General features: G+C 37.4%; 1 protein-coding gene and 1 pseudogene across 8 annotated transcripts in view; one reads left to right on the top strand and one right to left on the bottom strand.

The window, feature by feature from the left end:
- The window catches only part of CEP128 (centrosomal protein 128), a 329,036-nt gene that overhangs the window by 95,326 nt on the left and 213,439 nt on the right, over window positions 1-20,271 (top strand). For all 8 annotated transcript variants that reach the window (XM_036218273.1, XM_036218272.1, XM_036218269.1 and 5 more), the window contains 2 exons: window positions 7,579-7,929; window positions 15,214-15,864. In XM_036218273.1, coding sequence (XP_036074166.1) covers window positions 7,579-7,929; window positions 15,214-15,864 — 1,002 coding nt within the window. The remainder of the gene's footprint in view (window positions 1-7,578; window positions 7,930-15,213; window positions 15,865-20,271) is intronic.
- LOC118600580 lies at window positions 18,877-18,995 on the bottom strand (annotated as a pseudogene).

Below are 20,271 nucleotides of genomic sequence, written 5' to 3'. Positions count from 1 at the left end.
ATCTAAGTGATCTCATGGAGGTCATCATTCTTCTGAGATGTAGGTATTATCAAGTCTGTTTTATAAATTTAGTTGCTTTGGTTCACAGATAGTAAGCAGTTCTTCTAAGGTCATAGAATGGCAGAGCCGGGACTTGAATTCAAGTGTGAGACTCATGCTTTCCATGATATGCCGCTGTCTCTCTGAGGGATGTTACTTGTGAGTCATTAAAGCGTATCTGTGTTCTCATTACCTATACAAGTTTCCAAACAAAGCATATAATATTGTAGATGGGAAATTTTTATTTAAAATGTGTATTTTTCAGAGTTCCCTGGCTTATTTGGGGCCAGATTTTTGTCTTTATCTGTTTACTAGGGTGCCTCATCTCTTGTGTGTGTTCGCTGTCAAGTAAGAGTAGAAGAGAAATTGTATTATATTGTGTTTTAGTCACATCAGTGAACCATGTACAGCAGTCTACGTTTTGTCTCTTAACCCCTCTATGTTTTAAATATAGACCTAGCAATTTTTTTTTTTTTCCATGAATATCATAGAAAGCAAGAAGGTAGTCGGGAAGATTTTTGTATGCTGGACAGAGACGATTTTTTAGTTTGTAAATTTGCTCCATTATTTTCCTACCTTGTCCAGTTTTTCCACTGTTGTAATTTCAAGTTGATAAATATCCTTTTGTAGTCAACATATGTAAAATTGTCTTAGATGTGTGATCGCTAAAAGCTAGAATTTATGGTGGATGCTATCCACCATATTATTTTTTAAATACAATATTTTTTCATTTTCTATTTTCATTTTAATGTTTTATTCATAAGAGTAGGCTGTCTGCAGTTTTCTCAGAATTTGAATACAACTACTGCAGCAATTAGAAAGGGAGCTAATGGCAGCCAGAGCCAATCAGTTTCAAAGAGAGAGTTCTTTTCTGTCATCTTCTAAATGCATTGTTTTATAGGTATTATTTACAGTTAATCGTTTTTAATAAAGAACTCATTTAGGGCCTCATTATCTTCATTCTTCTCTGTGTATTCTTTGGCCTTTATAAGAAAAGAGTTAACACAGTAGGCCTGAAGCAGCTTTCCTAGGGGGGCCTGCTTACAAGGTAAGCCCTTGTCTGGCATGTGGAAACTTGAATGATAATCGGTTCTTGTAGGGAAATAGAAACTTTCTGTAAATGATAAGGCCAACTCACTGTGCCTAGACCTTTCGTATAATGTGGTTTATGTTGAATACCTTCCTTCCTTCTAGAAGTTTGGAATTTTGGTACATGCTAGGTAGACAGCGCCTCAGAGACTAGGCCCTAATTAAAACTTTGGGTATTGACTCTAATGAGGTTTTTGGGTAGACAACACTTCAGAATTGTCACCAGAGTTCACTGCTGGAAGACTCTGATGTGTCCTGTGTGGCTCCACTGGGGGAGGAGTCTTGGACTTTTAACACCTGGTTTCTGCTGGACTTTACCCATGTCCTCTTTCCCGTGATGATTTTGCCTTGCATTTTTTACTCTAATAAGTTTTAGCGTTAATTATAACTAACTATGTACCGAGTCTAGCTGTCACAGCTGGGGCCGATGGGAGTTCAGGGTCGCAGCAGCGGCAGGGGGCAGGGAGAGGGATAATGATAGCATAGACCTGTAGTTAGCATTTTTCCTCGGGTTTTCCTCAGACGACACAGTAAAGAACTACAGGTCATGGAGATTTAATAGTTTTATTGAAAATATGTTTTAGAAAGACAAAGAACGCCCCAAGCAGACACATGGTCCCAGTGCTGTAACCAACACAAAGGGGCCAAAATGGCCACAAAAGGGCAAAAAGGCCACAAAAGGCCACCTACAAGAGAGAGAACTCAAAAGGGCAGAAAGGGTGGGGAGCCCCGAAGGGCAAAAGGGAGAGGAGCACAGAAGGGCAGAAAGGACCCAGAAGTGGGCATGTCTGCCTTATATTTGGGCCATGATGGGGTGGTCCAAGGCATTCCTAGGTGATTGGCAAGTGAGGTCATTTTGATTGACACTTGGCTGCTATAACTTTGACCATTGGGGTGTTCTTTGGGTAGTCTCTAGGCTGGGCCCCCATTTCTTTGTTCCCCTGCCACTCATGTCTGACTACTTACCTAATATTGTGACTACTTCTAGCAGTCACCAACTCTGAGACCCTGACGCAACTACTCATGAACGTTTTTTTTCTCACCTGGAGAAAGAATGAGAAAGAGAAAAACGGAATTTAAATGTGTAAAGCTTGAGACTAAATTGAAGCTTTTATAAACCTTTTGGTAATGTACAGTGAAGGGTAGGAGAACTTGTCACCCAAAGTTTGCTACTTTGTCATATTGATTATTTTGGGCTGAAGGCACTTGGGAAATAGTAGGTACAGGAAAGGGTCGCTGACCTGTTTCTACCTAAAAGCAGATCACAATATTTTCCATGATGAGGGAGCCCTCCAGAAAGAGAACATTCTTATCATTGGAGACTGGGAATTGACACCAAATTGGATATATACAAACAAACCTAAAATAACCCTATCTTCCATTGGTTTCCTCTATATATTTCCTAGGCACTTTCCCACAATTTACCACCCCTAAAAACTATTAAACCCCTTTTCCTTTATCTTGTCATTTTTCCAATAAATTCTTTGTTAAAAAGGAATATAAGCTTAGTTCTAACCTCATCTTTGGGTCTTCATGTCGCCTGTGAAAGTTCCTGTGTATATGTAAAAATATGAAATAAAATTTGTATGAACCTAAAAGTTTTTCCTCCCCTAGAGCTGGAAGGAATTCTTGGTGAAAAGGGCACTTCTGTTTTGGATTATCCCTATCTTTGACAATATTTATAAGTGAGACATAAACAGTGGGTTTAATTGATATGAAATTTAATCATCCTGGTTCGCAGGCTGAGATCATTTTGTACAATATAAAAAGTACTTCATAGAAGAAGATGCCTCCAGGAATGCATGGTAGTAATAATGCAATGGAAAATCATCATACTGGAATAAAATAAGAAAATTGCTTTTCATTTAGCAGTACATATACTACATAGGAAGATGCTAATATTTATTATATGTGCCTACTCTGAAAGCTCGTGTGCTCTTTCTATGCATATGTTTATGAGGGTTCTGCAGTATACTCTTTAGATTGATGGGTCAGAAATGTTTATTACATTTAGATTATTCTGGTTGTTTATTTGAGGAAGATGGATTAAAGAAAATGTTCAAGCAATGGCTGAATAGGGTCTGCCAAAGAATGAATATAGAAAGAGATTCTACGACAGGTTTTATCTGAAGCACCAGTACAGACAGACTTGATGGGGGTGAAGCAGTAGCAATAGTTTCCAGACTCGGGGCCGTCAGAGGTGGTGTCCATCCAGGTCAAATTCAAAACTTTCCCATCAATAGTGAGAATCACAGTCATTTACAGTAAGACCCACATCCTTTTCTGTTCGTTTACACTCACATAGACAATCAGTGCCATGATGTTTTCAAATATCTTTCTATGTGAATTATTGTGTGTAATATGTTAATGTGAAAGTCTGCAATTTTTAAATGTGAGAAGAAAAGAATTTATATCAATCCTGTGCCTATTCTCATTGTCTATGGGGATTACCTAATTATGCAATTAGGTCTTTGAAGGTCTGGGGTTTAGAAGATCAGTCTTGGCTTCAAAGGAATCACTTATATCTCTGTCTACCTACAATGTACTTACCTACCAAGATATTTTGTAGATGGGATAATGTTTAATACTAGAACCCTGAATAGTTATCTCTATTAAAAGGTAAATGGTTCAGGTGGCCAGAAGAACATGTCAGCTCCAGGAGAACAGAATTTGGCTGGCCAGCAGTGCAGTTTTGTGCCTATGGAGAAGCCCCTCCTTTCCTGGGCACCCAGGCATGAATGTAAAATTCATGGGCACAACTACAGGTCTTCTGTTGCAAACTCAGTTATAATGTCTCAGGAAGAAAATAGTCAGTCCACCTTCCAAAGGGTTAGGACTCTTATTCAGTGACTTAGGTCAAAAGTTATTTCTAGGCAGAAAGAGCCAAAGAATATTTCATTTTCCTTTTCTTGCAGTTGAAAACCACATTCAGTGGAGACTTGTTTGAAGCTAGGTGATGCTTAGGCTTTCGCATTATTGAATGTTAATGGCATCGTTTTTGTCATGCAGATGTTTGTAGAAATCTCGCCCAGAGCATTTACAGATGTGAGAGATCATTCACATTGGCCACAAGGACTCTGGCTACTGTCTGTTTAAATTAAGACGTTTCTGTGAAATCCTCAGAGTGTTTAATCCTTAGCAATAGTGTCACCACAATATTCTGTAAGAGAAATATTACTTATTTATTCTAGTATTGCTAACCTGTCAATATAATAAATATTGGAACCAAGATATGGTAAACTTAAAAAAAAAGATAAATGGTAGAAGGAACCCAGAAAAGATGATTATGAAATAATAGGAAGAAAAACATGAAGTGTATTATAAAAGTCAGGGAAGAAGGAAGACTTAAGAATAAGAAGAGATAATTGATAGTGTCACATACAATAAGGAAATTGGGAAGGATTTTTAAAACAGTCCATTATATTTGGCTTTAGGCAATCTTTGGGGATCTTGATGAGAACTATTTTAATTGTATGATAGGGATGAAAACCAGATCCACAGATCAAGAAGTGAACTGCAAATAAGATTGTGAGGCATCTAGTGTGGACTGTTCTTTCCAGGAGTTTGACTTAACAGGAAGAAGAGTCCAAGCACTGGCTAGAAGATTATGTTGGATTAATACAGGTTTTGTTTTGTTTCATTAAAAAAAATATTATTGTGAGCTTTTAACATGGGAGTAGAGAAAAATGATCTGGTAGGGAAAGACAGGTTGAAGACATGGGAAAGGGAACAATTGACATAGTGTAGCCCTTGATGGATGTGGGAGGAGGAGAGATTGGCCATTGTGAAAAGAGATAGGACATTTTGGAACACCCACTGTGTGGGCTGGGTAGAGGCATGCAGAGGAATTTCTGGGCACTGAGGAGTTGGCTCTCAATGTGCCATTGCATCAATTGACACTCCTGAGTGATCTTCCTTAGAGGACTTAGTAATCTGACCTAGGAAATATTTTAGTTCCCCTAGAGCTGGTGGTTTTGCTCTTCCAGTTTAGTGGATTAATAGTTTTAAAAAGGAGTTTGAGATGTGACCCAGAGAGTGGCTAAAATGAAAATAAAGGAAGATAGTTTAGAGAGCCTGCATTTAAAGCCAGCAAAAGGAATACTAAGGATGTGATTATCTTGACAGCGAAGAGTAGATGCACAGAAGTAAGGGAGTGAGGGAACTGGGCAGATTGGTGGATAAAGCCAGAGGCTCGAGAAAGAGGGGAGGGGAAAGCGGTAGGAGGAGATGGTGGGAGAAGGGAGTTTGGGACATACCTCTTACCTCAAAGGTGGCAGTTCTGGAAAAAAAACAAACACTACAATAGGACTATGGGAGTGGGTGAGTGAAGAGACTTCGAGTTGGGGTCATCTGAGATTCTGGAAGCTTAGCAGAGTTGAAAACATGAGCCCTGGAATCTGACTATCTGGGTCAGAATTCAGTGCCCTCACTTAATAGGTATGTGATCTTGGGAAGATTCCAAGCCTTGGTTACCTTTCACTAAAATTGAGATAAAAATAGTGCCTTACTTTAGTTTTGTGGTGGGATTGACTGAGGTGATTTATATAAAGTATTTGCACAATTCCTTGCAAAACTCAAGTGCCCAATAAACTTTAGTAGTAGTAATTTTATTATTATCATCACTATCATCATTATTACTACTATTATTGGTAGCTCTTTTTCATTTAAAACTCAGCTCATATGTCACCTGCTAAGAGAGCCTGTCCCCAGCTACACTGTGGAATATAGACTCCTTCAGCTAACTGTCTATCACATTTTAGCACCTAGTATTGTCCATGTCGTAATTTAGCTGTTCATGTGAATATCACCCCAGTTAAATTATTAGCTTCTTTGATATTGAATCCAGATCTTATTAACCTTCCTGTAAATTATGTGCCTAACACAGGGGAAATGTCACCATTCTCCCAAATGTTTGTTGGAAAAAAAAAAAATGGATACATCTCTGTTGATGTAGAAATTATTTGGAGATGGCTTATCAATAAAGTTGATTTCTAGCATGGTGGTAAGTGTTAGATAAGGGCAAAGGGGTAAACCGCATCACAAGGGCTTTTTGATCTTCTTTTAGAATTTTCCATACAAACAAGTGTACAGTTCTTCAATTTACTGTTTTGTTTGGGTGTATAAAGGAGTGATTCATCTCTTCCAGTCTGCAATGAATTTAGCAAACTGAACAAATGCAAACCCGTTGCTTAGAAAATGAAGCTTGTTTTTGAGGCATTATTATTATTATTATCATCATCATCTGCCATAATGTCAAGCCATAACTTTAATCAAGAAAGAAATTATATTTAACTTTATCTGAGCCATAATTCAAGGATAATGGAATCCGGAACTGAAGATTCCGCTGTAGAGCCAGAGGCAGTTGGTAAATGCTTGCAGTCTCTATTTGTAGGTGCCTTAATGCCTTAGTACAATGTAGATTTTTTTTTTTTTTTTTGTCCAGCTGGCAGCCTGCTGAATCCAATCTTATTTGGACACATGACCTTTTCATGTTAACTTTGTTACTCTGGGTAGTTGGAAGCTAAGACTCGGGAGGGACCACTCATGGGACACATTATAAGTACTTATTTCTGAATTTGTCACTCCCTTTCAAAGTTTTACAATAATGGCTTCATGTTAATGATTGCGATATTATTTTATTTGTATAAAATGTTATATAAAAACAATATTCTTTCATTTTTGAGGTTAAAAATTGAACTTTACTTGTTCTATTAAAATTACAACTGTATATGAATCATGATGATTTAGTGTAACTTACAAATGTATTATTGACCAACTGTTGTAGGATAGCGAGATTTTAAGAATTCATGTTCTTTTCTGGATTGATAAGTATTTCAAATAAATTTAATAAGTTTATTTAAAAATTCACTCTACGATGATTCTTGTAAGCTTGAGAAAAGTCAGTCAATGTATAATTTATATTGACTTAGCTGGAAATAACCTATGTATCAATCCTTTATTGAGAGCCTTTTAAATAGACTTTGAAATCTAGTATTATTTAAACTGATGTTTCTATCATCAATGCTTATTTTTTAGTTATGGATTTTTATTTTAACAAAATTTTTGGTGCTGCCAGAAAGTGGAATATTATATATGATTGCTATGATTATATGACAAATTTTAAAACATTGACATTTCTTCAGTTGGGCAAAATACTAAGTTCTTACTAAAGTAATGCACATTGTTTTCTCATCAACAAGACTATCTATTTTAGTAATGGTCAAGTGGAAAATAAGTGATATAATCTAAAAAAAGAGAATATTTATGTAAAAAATTATTTTCAACTAATGCTATTATAAAATACATATATATTTTTTATATTGGTTGCTACTGAAATTTAATACAGGTGATTCCCATTTCAGTGACATTAGAGATTCTTATTTGATGTTATGTCATGCATCCAGTTTTGGTAAGAATACGTTTCTAATATTTCACATGCTTTATTCCTAGAATTTAACACGTGAATTGGAGAACAGGGAAAAACAGCAACTACAGATGTTGGATCAACTTAAGGAGATCCAGAACCACTTCGAGACATGTGAGGCCAGGCATAAGCATGCTGACCTCCAGATCGCAGAGCTGACTCACCACGCAGAGGATGCAACCAAGCAGGCCGAGCAGTACCTCCTCGAGTTCCAGCAGTCAGAGGCCCTGAGACAGGAGGCAGAGAAGAGGAGAGAAGAGCTGAAACTGAAAGCTCAGGACTCCATTAGGCAATGGAAGCTGAAGCATAAGAAGTTAGAGCGAGCATTGGAGAAACAAACTGACACTCTCGATCAACTGACAGACAAGAATAATCAGGTATAAAAACCAAATTCCATTCATCCATCCCTCCTTTGAACAAACACTCGGGTGCCATGCTGTGCATATGATCTATCAAGATGTCCTTGATAGAAGAGTGTTTATATATTGACTATTTCAAGGTAAAAAGTAACTTAGTTTTTAAAATCTTTTTAAAGCCTTGTTAATAGTATAACGTTCCGTGGCTTTGCAGAGTTGGCCCTTAATATGGATCTAACCCCCTCCTCCAGTTTTGTTTTTGGTTCCCTAAATCAAAGTTTTTCTTTAATATTCCTGTGGAAGGAGATCATGAAGTCTTCCTTAACACTGCATGACTTTTCACCTAAAGCATGTATTTTAGAATCTCATTTATTTGTATATTTCAACTTAAGTATTTGCTAGAAAGAAGCTTTAAAAAATGCAGTAAATACCACTGGACCATTTACTGGCAGCCTCTGTAATGGGTTCAGTTAAATGAGTGACATTGATAATCTCAGTGACTGAGCAGTATCATCAGATCAGAAGCCTCTTTAAGATTCTGCTTTTATGCCCTTTTGATAGCAACAAAAAACATTTCACTGATTTGTCTATGCATTTATATCATCTTTTCTCTCGTATAATCAGTTACTTTAAATGGGTTTTATGCCCCTTTGTTGATTCTCAGCTATATCTTTGGGTTGAATTAAACCCAGATGTTTATAAGATAATAAGCAGGAAAGTCATGATTGATTTTTATCCATGTTTAGTCTTGGTTTATCATTTCTGCTTCATCATTTGTCACTTGTCAAGAACTCCGAACGTACCAGAAGAATAATCATTTGGATAAGTTGGCTTTCTTTCAAAAGAAAACAAAATGTAGGGCAATTATATTTATAAAATCAATTGTCAGGACTTAAGAGTGACAGATGCTTATTTCAGATGAGCTGTCATGGAAAAGATGCTTTACCTTTTAATTATGAGTTTCTTGGACATATAGCAGATGAAGGAAGTGATCATTTTGCACTTACTCTGGAGTGCTTTTCAGTTTAACCCGTATGACTCACACTGGGTGACAGGTTGTCCTGAGGTAAATAAAGCAGCTCTAAAGCTTTCAGACTTGAATCTGAACTGATTCGATCCCGGGAAATGGTTCTACCTTGACTATTCTGTTGTCAGCCTGGTCTGGCAACTGGTTCAATGAGCCTGCACATACGGGAGGTGGCAGCTAGAGAGAAGAGCAGTTGGGAGAATTGATTGATTGAGAAACATCTGGAGATTTTACTTAATTAGAGGAAATTTAGAAGGATCCATGTCATCAGCCCATATCCTAATCCATGGCGCTGAGAGTTTTCTAGATTGAACTTTTCAGAATATTAAAAATTGTTAAACAATCATTTCCCAGAATACTCCTGATATAATTATTTTTATCATTTAGCATTGCTAATGATAAGCAAAGAAGTAGTTTTAAAGTGATTGCCACAGTTAGGGTGGTATCACAATTATCACAGCAGGCATTGTAATTTCCACTTTAAAAGCCTTAAAAATTAATGCAGCATGTCGCAGTTAGAGCAATGGTTAATCAGGAAGAAAGGATAATAGATATTTCACTGCGAATTCAAGTGTCCAGTAAATCTGTGATGTTGAAATACGTTGTAAATAATTTTGGAAAAAAGTATTTTTAAAAATATCTTATTGAATAATACCTCTAACAAGTATTTAATTCTTAATAAACTTCCAAATCTACCTTAAGACACTGGTAATATAGCCTACTACTTTTTTTGTTTTTGAGGACTAATTGTTTTCAAAAAGTGACTCAAAGCTATATCTGGAAGTATATATTAAGATAAAAATGATACTGGTTGACAAATAAAACACATTATGTCTTAAAGAATAAATTATTTAATAAGTAACATTGTTGAACCATTCCATATGGTCATCTTAAAACTGCTCTGATTTATTTATTTATTCTTTTGCTTTCTACATTTTGAAATCTTGGTAAGATTATCAGCTATATATCATATTACAAAACTACTTCATTACTAAAGGATATGGAATATCAAACAAATGACACGTTGCAGAAAAAACCGGAAAGATCAGATTGTATACTTTCCTTAAAAGACAGTGGCATGGCGTTCACATCTGGGAATCTTGATATTCTTTAGGAATAGAGGGATGAACACATTTTGGGAGATCTAAAATCCTATAGATACAAATAATCTATACTCTTAAATTGTGATGTTTTTGTCTTTATTTTTAAAAAAATTATTTTTAAATTATATAGTTGGCATACAATATTATATTAGTTTCAGGTCTACAACATATATAATGGAATATTACTCAGCCATAATAAAAGAAACCAATTGTTTTTTTCTTTTAAAGTGCTGTTCGAAGTCATTAGTTTTTATATATGCTTTGAAAATGATAAAGAAAAAAAAACTTGGTTTCTGTTCATTGTGTATACTTTTCTGAATGTTTCCAAATCCATATTCCTTTTTAACATGGATAATGTAAATGCCTCTTAGATTTTATGTTTGTGTGTGTTTTCTGAATTGACAGAATACTTGGCTTGCCCATGTATTGAGCTTTTTGCTTGAGTCTTTGACTTTAAGAATCTTATATTGTCATCTTTTCCTTCTGTGTAGCGCCTTTATACTGAGGGAACAAAGACTTACATGTGATATATCCTGTTTTTTAAAATCTGAATTTTTAATGGTTAAAGTGTATGAAGGATCAGTGCTAAAGTACATACTTTTAAAACATGTATACAGTCCTAGCAAATGTAATTTAAGAAAGACTAGATCACTGATACAGTAGTATAATACAGCAACTCGCATGTTCCTTCACATGCAGAAAAATAACTTTTTCCTTTTAAAATTTCTTTGTCTACCTTTTAATTAATTTAAAAAAACCTGCATATACTTTGTGCTCAAGGCCTTTGAAGAGTTGATTCCTGTTTCTGTATCTGTCATCTGTCACAATTTTAGACAGTATCATTCTTCTGGCTTCACACAGCCATTTCAATCCTTCTTTCATAGCCTTCCCTTATAGCCGTTCTTGTTTGAAAGCTGGGTTTGCTTGGTTAGAACATCGTCTTCCCTTCGTTCCAGATTGCTCCTTATTTTTCCAACATGCCTCCACATTTCTCAAGGATTTTCGCACCTGGATATCTCCTCAACCTGTTTCATTACATGTAATAGTTGCCATCATCCTCACAGTTCAAGGCAGCAACCCACTGAGCTCTGTATTCTTATACTTCACTAATTTCCTATTTTACAGTGACCTTCAAAGCACTCAACAGCTAAGTTCTGTGACTAAACTTTGTTATCATCTGTAATTTCTGTATGTTCAGTTTTTTAGTTCCAATATTCCAGTCTCTGATCTTACACATTTCTTTGATTCCCCGTTTGTCTTGTTTTAAGCATTGTGATCTGATTTTGACATTCCTACATTCCCCCCCTGCCCCGGTTGACCAGTCGTTTACTGGAATCAGTATTTTCCTGTCAGACTGGACTTCATGAAAAGCTACTGTGATGACATCTTCAGTTTCTTCCCTCCACCTCACACCTCCACCTTTTACTGATCTTCAATCTGGAAGCAACCCAACTCTCCACTTTTTCTGTTCGTGCTCCTGAATAGTACTAGCAAAACTTACAAGTGTCGCTTGGCTCCTGTGGTGGTCTTGGTAACTTCCCCCACCCCAGTCCATTCCATCCCATTAAAAAGTTAATGTAGGCACACAGCTCTGTTCTGCTCAGTGAGCTATGAAGTCTGTCGGGGAGTTTCTGGTAAACATTTACTCACTCTTAAAAAAAGATACACAAGAAAAGAGCTTTTCTCCCTCTCTAGATATTGTTGTATTTGGCCGTGATGCCTGGGCTGGCTGGAGTTGTCTTGCTATGGTCCCGAGAATGAAGTCGCATACAGAGGAGGGTATTGCTGAGGGAAATGCAGAGAGCTGGACCTAGAGCTCTGCCATGCTGTGTCTGGAGCAGTGCTGCGTGGAATGATAATAAGTTACCTGGTGGTTTAAGCCAGCTCGAACTGGAGTTTCCTCTTACTCTCAGCAGAAGAAATTCAAGCCGATATGAAACAGCAATTCTAGGAGTGAGGAGCTATTAGTAAAAGACCTCACTGTAGGATTGACTAAGCGGAGAAATGGGGAGGGGACGGGGAGGGTCATATATTTCTAAAGGGAAAGTTGGCAGACCTTACTATGCAATTGGAAGTAGTTGGTTAAACCATCAAATTTTATACCTTGGGGCATTGATGCTGTGCCTGAGTATGGTATTAAGTGACCAGTAGGAAAACTTTAGGATGCTGGAGTGTGTCGCGTTGTTATTGCAGCTTTCAGGAAGGTCCTACAAGAGAAAGACAAGTATGGGTTGAAGGCAGATGGCAAGATTGTTTGGTGTGGGGAGACTGTAAGCAGATGGCAAGATTGTTTGGTGTGGGGAGACTGAAAATCTATAATTTGCAATCCAAATTTACTGAGTCTGATAATTTGGAGTCTTTTAGGGTTGGAAAAGCCAAATTATTTATCCATGCCGAAGTTAGTCCAAGCGAGAGAGGGAGGGTAGGAAACTCAGCAGAAATAAATAAGAGGTAAAAAAGCAGGCCTTATTCAAGGACTTCTGTTTGAGCATTCCTGGCTGGACAGAGGGGCCCCAAGTCCATTGTTTTGAGTTCCCTCAAGATAAAGGCTATTTATCTTAGCTCCTGGGAATGTCTAGGATATCGAGCTGGTGGTTAAGACACTGACATTTTCAGACTCAGAGACAACGTCTAGACAAAACGTTGGGCTGTGGCTACTAACCAAACAATTAACCAAAAGCAAATGGGTAGAACTTACTTAGTTTTTAGTATCTGTATTGCCAAAGAAATTCTAAACTTGACCAACATAGTCTGTGACTGTCACCTCTGTCATGAATCGATGTGATGCTTGAAGCACTCATGTGGGGATTGTGGGTGGTGGGGGGGAGGGCAAAAACTGAAGAATTGTAGAGTAGCAGAGCCTGAGCTTTGGAGGACTCTTCCTGAACCAGCAACTGTCCGGTCTTCCTGCTATGTGGGAGAAATAAATATCATTGCTGTTTAAAGCAACCTTAGGTAGACATTATAGTATTTTAAATCAAAGATGTTTTACCTGCTAGAGCTTCATTTTAGAAATATGATTTTTATCTTCAGAATTGCATGGAGGAGTCTCTTTCCTCATGGCCAGGGGTCTAGATTATCTGTTCTAAAAATTAATCACTATATTTAAGGCTCCTCCCCTTATTCTTAGGCCCCTTCCACATTATCCTTACAGCCAAGACTTGATTCTGTCAGTTTTCATCTTCCGTAGCATGGTAAGTAGGGTGACCTCCCAGAGATGTCTCACCCTAATTCCTGGAACCTGTGAAGTGTGTGTTTCACTTCCATGATTATTGATCTCAAGATAAGATTATCTGGATGGGTCTAATCTAATCACAGGAGCCCTTAAAAGCAGATGCATTTTTCTGGCTTTGGATAGAATGGGAAGCTAGAGGGATTCAAAACATGAGAAAGATTCATTGTGGTGTTGCTGGCTTCAGAGAGACAGAGGAGTCCATGAGCCAAGGATTGAGGGTAACCTTTAGAAGCTCAGAACAACCCCTGGCCCAAACCTAGCAAGGAAACAGGGACCCAAATCCTAAATCCACAGAACTAAGCTTTGCCAAAAACATAAATGAACTTGGAAGTGAGATCTTCCCTAAAACTTCCAGATGAGAGTCCAGGTCAGCTGACACCTTGATTTTAGCCTTGGGAGACTATTGCCAGGTCTTATGAATGAATACCTCGCAGGGAATTATGACCTGTGGAAACAGTGAGATGATAAATGGGTATTGTTTTCAGCCACTAAGTTTGTTGGAATTTGTTACACTACAGTAGAAAAGTAATACATGTACCCTTAGGCTTATCTATATTTCTAGTCATTTTTCCTGCCTTACAATCTTTCCAAAGTGAACTCATTTATCTGTGTTCCAGAGTCTTTTCAAATCCAGGGACTTTGATTTATCGGTTATTCCCTCTTTTCCAGTTTTGATCACTCTCTTGCATTAATACCTCTCTGAGGTCCCAGATTCTTTTTGAACCTAAATCCCACCCACACTTTTTGGTTCCCCCTTTCCCACTAATCTTCACAACGCTATTATATAGGTATTATTGTTATCTTTAGAAAGACAAATAATTTCCTTAAGGCCATAAAACTACTTATGACTGGACAGATTCTAAATCAGGTCTCTCTCATCAGAGCTCAGATGCCTAATCACCCACCTCCTTTCATTCTTTCTCATGTTAGCTTCATGCCGTTCCTCCCTGTTTGAACCAAGAGCGATTTGAGGAAAAACATTTTTTTTGAGTGATTGATCATTACATTTTATCCTGAATTGCTTCACACTGAAGTATTAAAATGCAGAGTCTAAAAATACTTCACAAGTATTTGTATTTTAACTCATTATTTCGAATTCTGAAATGAGAACTTTAATTTTTTCTAGGTTTGAGTTACGGTGGGCATCATCAAGCAGGTACAGAGATTGTTTTGGTGCTTGTGTTGTGTGTGGCGGCAATTTTGACTTCCTTAGCTGCTAGCTTTTTCATTTGCATTGGTGCATGGTGAGGATTAGAGGATTAGTTCTTAGCCTCTCTCCCTCAATGTAAACCCTAACCCCCTAAACAGGTTGACAGTGGGCGATGACCATCTGGTCTCTTGACTTTTCTGTTGAGTCCCTTCCCAACTTCTCCTAAGCTTAAATTAATCTCATTTCTACCTTTGTGGGGCTTCAAGACTCTCTGTTACATACTGGTGTTTTTTTTTGTTACTGCTGGTATTATTTTACTAATAATGGCTGATTGTACCATAACCTTTCTTAGTGTCTGTGTGCTTCCCTATGGTAGCTTCCCTGTCTGTTTTGAGGCTTCTCCTTTTTAAAAGTGTGACATTGCAGTAAAAATTATTGTTATTTTAAGTAAGCTATATTATTTCAACCTCTGGTAAACTACAGTAGGAGTCTTTTTCTTTTCCCTTTTCTTTGGTCAATTTTATCTTACATTTAAATAATTATTTATAATCTTGGGTTGATATATTTTGGTGATGAAAAATCTGAAGCATGTATTTCAGTGTGGTGCTCCTTCAAGGTAATTATATTTTTTTTCCTAGGCTAAAATATTTTCTTTAAAAAATGGAAAAAATACAAAGTATCTTGTGATGACTTTTTCTTCTCCTTGTGGATTGAACTTTATTTTGTATTTTGGAAGTGTCTTTGGTGAATTTTATAGTAATTTTTTTGTTTTATATTCTTAACCCAATAGATTCTAAAAGAAAAGGATGAATTGAAGAGCCAGCTTTATGCAGCGTTGCAACAAATAGAGAACCTTCGAAAGGAATTGAATGACGTCATAACAAAGCGTGCCCTTCAAGAGGAGGAGCTTCACTGTAAGGAGCAGAAACTAAGTGATGTTCAGGCTCATCAAGCTGACCTTGAACTAGAAATCAAGGATTCCCTGGACACCATTCGTAGGCTAGAAAGTGAATTGAAAAAGCAGAATAAGATTCAAAGCCAGATGAAAGTTGAGAAAACTCACCTGGACGAAGAAATTGCAGAGTTACAGAAAAGCCAGGCCAAGGACAAAGCTCAACTTCTTGAGATGCAAGAGGCCGTCAAAGATTTGAGTGCCATCCGGGCAGATCTCGCTAATAAATTGGCTGAGGAACAGAGAGCCAGGAAGGAGGTGCTTAAGAACCTTTCTGACCTCAAGACACAGGCAGAATCCAGAGATGAGGAAACAGCTACAATCATTACACAGTTAAAGCTGGAACGAGACGTTCACCAGAGGGAGCTGGACGATCTCACATCATCATTGCAGAGTGTGAAAACTAAACACGAACAAAATATCCAGGAGCTGATGAAGCACTTCAAGAAAGAAAAGAGTGAGGCTGAGAATCATATTAGGACACTGAAGGTACCTGCACTGAATTATCCTGATGATACCGAAGGAATTTTTCTGGTGGCTCATGAAGTTAATAAAGCGTAAACTTTTAGAGATCATTCTGTGTTCTCAAGCACTGAAGGGAAGATAAAACTAACAGTAGAGAGGCTTATTCATGCCTGTTCAGCCAGGTCGAAATGAGTTATAGCAGCCACCTGGGAGCACCTATGTCAGAGCTCTGAAGCCTTTTAAAAAGAACCTTTAGCTATTTTGGGAGTTCAGGAAAGGCAGAGGTGGCAGTAAGTTGTGGACCTGAAACGTGCCCCCATTTCACATTTATGACCTCCTAAAATATAAAAGGCAAAGACTCGTCAAGGCCGTAGAAGCTATAACCACAGTCCTTATTAGTATGGTAGCTAAAGTGGATCAGCTTCTAGGCTGTATAAACCCAAGGCTTTTGAGATTTACCCTTTCTTTTCTAAATCAAAGTTGCCTGGGGAAATGCATTACGGAGAACTTGCATTTGGGGAACTGTTTCTAAGGTCCAATGGTATTAGCATTATCACCATGCAGGAGAATCATTTCTCAACACAGTTATCAGGGGTCTGATAAATCTATCCCTCCTTCGTGCTTTATTTTTTTCTTCAAAGCACTTATCATCATATAGATCCCATATATTATTTAATTTTTAATCTCCCTTTATTAGAATGAACATTCTGTGAGGACTTGGATTTGTCTGTTTTGTTATAGCTATAGCCCCAGTGCCTGGAACAGTTCCTGGAACATTGTTAATATCTGTTGACTAGGTTAATAAATGGATAAGTCTTCAAAGGTTAATTATGATTTTTCCCAAAATTCCTTGAAATTTAACTACCATAAAAACTACTTATGGTGAAAGACCAAATGATATTGAAATAGCTAACATTCGTAGAATGCTTTCAGCCATTTTATGAATTCTTCCCTAGTCCTATATAGCCTACTGGCAGAAGTGGATTTGGGGTCACTCATGAGGGGTAGGCAAAGCAGAATGGAGACTGGAAGAATAGTCAAGAGGCCTTTACTATAGTTCACTGCACCAAGGATACCATCAATTGTAAGAAGTATTATTATTCTGTGCTTCTAAGAAAAAAAATCCTGCTTTGAAAACATGACATGCTATTAGCTATAAGATAACATCCCAAGGCAGACATAGTGAAATGTGAAAAAAACATGTCTTAATTTTGATTAAATATGAACTAAGTTGATGAAAGCATAAACAAAAATAGAAACAAAGATTTAGAGAAGAGCTGACTTAATGAAAATAAAATATAGATCATACGTCGATTGATTAGCTGTGACAATAAAACTAACAATAGGAGACATTTTTAGCACCTAATTTGTGCCAGTCATTGCTATGAGAACTTTACATGTCTTAATCATTTAATATTAACATTATCCTTGCAGATTATGTGGTATTATTTTCTCTTTGATGAGGAAATTGAGACATGGAAAGTTAAGTAACTTGTCCAAAGTCTTACAGCTAGAGAGTGTTAGAGACAGGATTTGAACTCAGGTAGTCAGAGGTGTGCTGGAAAAGATTTATTATGAAGGATGAGTGGGTATAGACTTGGGCGAGTAGATGGATAACAAGGCTATATGTCAAGATAGATAATATAGACAGAAGAGCAGATTTGGAGAGAATAATGTCAAACTCAATTTTTTCGCATGTCGAGCTAGGTAGAGAAGTCCTTAGGCCTAACCATGAAAGTCTGGGTAGTTTAGTAGGGGTTAGATGTTGAGGTGGAAGTTGAGATTAAAGTATTTGCAGCCAGTAACCAACACATTGATGGTAGTTGAAATTATGGGATTTAGATGAGGTAGTGCAGGGAGGAAAAAATTATGAAACTATAGAACATCAATGTTTAAGGGAAGAACTGAGAAAGAGTTTAGCAAATAAGAATAAAGGACCATATAAGGGACAAGAGGAGAACCAGAAGGGAATGGCATCTTGGAAACCGAGGTAGGACATTTCAGGAAGGTCTAGTCAAGAGTGCCATATGTGGCAGACAGGTGGAGAAGGTTCATGAGGAGATGTGAGGGGTTGGATCAAAGACAGAGTAGATAGCATTCAGCAGGAGACAGGGCAAATCTTCCACTGAAAGTTTTTGAAAGAAATCTGTAAGATTGGCTAAGTGATAGAGGTAGTCTGGGGTTATCTGGTAGTCTCCTTCCTCCCTCTGAAGAAGAGTAGGGCAGCAGTACAGTAATTTATAAGTGGTGAAGATGTAATATACTGAGATGGCTGGTAGAAACCATGCGAGACTAGTCTGGAAGCATATAATGTATGGATGTGGCTAACATTGAAGAAGTATTGTGGGCAAAGGAATGAGAAAGTGAGTGGGTAAGAATCTGTGATCATAGGTTGCTTAAATGGTCAGGAATTCTTATAGTAGAGTTTAGATTTTCAGAGTTAAGGTCCAAGGTGTGGTTGCTTTTGTGGGTGAAGGGGGTTGGAATATAACAGGTTAAATAACTTTGGTATTGGTTTATTGACTAGCTATTTGGATATTTATGATGCTATTGTGAAGGCATTAATTGATCACGTGCCAAAAACCTCAAAGAAGAGGATGACCAGTCAGTTAGCTGTTGTCAGCAAGGAAGGGAGAGTTGATGAGTATATAGTGTGAATCTCAGAGGCAGGCGGGGTTTTCGCGTGAGGATAAGTATGTAATGATTTGTTAGGTCATGGCTTGAGAAATGGTTCTTTCAAGGAGCTTGCAGTATTTTTGAGAATGTTAAAACTACACTCTCCTTTCTTTGTCACAATTGCTGGCCTTCATCACTGTTATTTAGGTTGTGTGATAAACATGCACGTCAGCAGGAGTTAGCAATATCTTAACCAGTTAGCACAGATTCAAGATCATCTTTACAGGAACATCATTCTCACATTGATATGCTTTCTTATTTTTTTTTCCTTTTTTTTTTTTTTAGGCAGGGCAACCCTTGGTTGACCTCACAAATTACAAGGACCTTGTCAGCTTACAATCCCTTATTTTTTATATTTTACACTTACAGCACCTGGCCTTATTAGGTGGTCTCCCATCCAAGTACTAACCAGGCCTGACCCTGCTTAGCTTCCTAGATCAGACGGGATCAGGCTTGTTCAGGGTGGCATGGCCGTAGACTGTGATATGCTTTCTTGAGGTATAGCCTACTTGACAGAAATTGCATTTGCTTCCAGATGCATTGGCATATGAACAATGTATCATATGTCTGTGTGTTGCAGTAGAAAACAGGATGCTGGCTGCTAATTTGGACTACCAAGATGCATCTCTGAGTGACCCCCCTGCATCCCTTTCAGTTCCTCTTTCTTCCTCCCAACTTCTCCCTTTCAACCTTCAGATACCACCCGATGTCCTTTCCCAAAATACAGATCTGAGCATGTCATTTTCTGCTCAAAAAACTTCATTGATTATTTACTGTCTCCAGAATAAAGTCTCAACTCTCATCCAGCCCTTCTTGATATGGTCCCCCTGGAGTTGTTCATATAAAGGCCCACTTAATTTTTCACCTCTTTTATGGATTCGCTGAAGTTGGGATGTATCTCAGCTGAGGTTGGGCTAGAGCTCTCTCTCGATCCTCTGTGTTCCCACAGCTCTTTGTCTGTACCTCTAGTACAGAACATTTATGTTGCCTTATATTATGGTTTGTTGTGTGTTCGTAAGTCTCCAGAGGGGCAGGTGTCAGGTCTTCACCATTCTTATGTCCTGTTATGGTGTCTAACACTATTGGAAACACAGACAATAATCAGTGGATGCTGAGTTGAAATGTCTAAGAAGCCGGAAGTCAGAAGATTTGTTCCTAAATTGCTGTGATTTTTTTTCTGGTTTGAATTTCTCCCTGTAATATGGGAAAATTGAATTCTTTATCTTTTCTTTAGAATTACTTTGTATTCATTCATGTATAGTGAGATTAAATTTTAAGAAATTACCTGTATGTAAAGAATGTATAATTTAGAAGTATTCTGTAGATCTTCTGAAACCTTTAGACTTTTTTTTTTTTAAACTTGGAAGACAGATTTAGGAGGGGTGTTGTAGCACAAGAACTTAAAAGGAGAACCAGAGATTATGTGAGCTCAGTATTTTCCTTAAAACTGAGTAAGTTACCCATAGGAGGAATCCTTATCTTATGCTATTTCATTAACATAATCCTACACTTTTTACTTATTTATGTTAATTAACAGGAATTGATAACAATGGACATCACAGAAGATTTAATATAGTAAATTATGTGCAACAGGGCTTTGGACAAGTAGCTCTATAAATGTATTTCATTGTCTTTCAGCTTTACCTTAATTTCTTACTTTTTCTGATTCTAAGAAGTCCTGATATGTTACCCATATTTTTTCATGGCACAACTTATAGTTTTTCTCCATTTAGAACTACACTTCTCATGCCTATT

This window comes from Rousettus aegyptiacus, unplaced genomic scaffold (genome assembly GCF_014176215.1).
Source record: "Rousettus aegyptiacus isolate mRouAeg1 unplaced genomic scaffold, mRouAeg1.p scaffold_m13_p_3, whole genome shotgun sequence".
NCBI lineage: Eukaryota > Metazoa > Chordata > Mammalia > Chiroptera > Pteropodidae > Rousettus > Rousettus aegyptiacus.
This window is presented reverse-complemented; position numbering and strand designations above follow the sequence as displayed.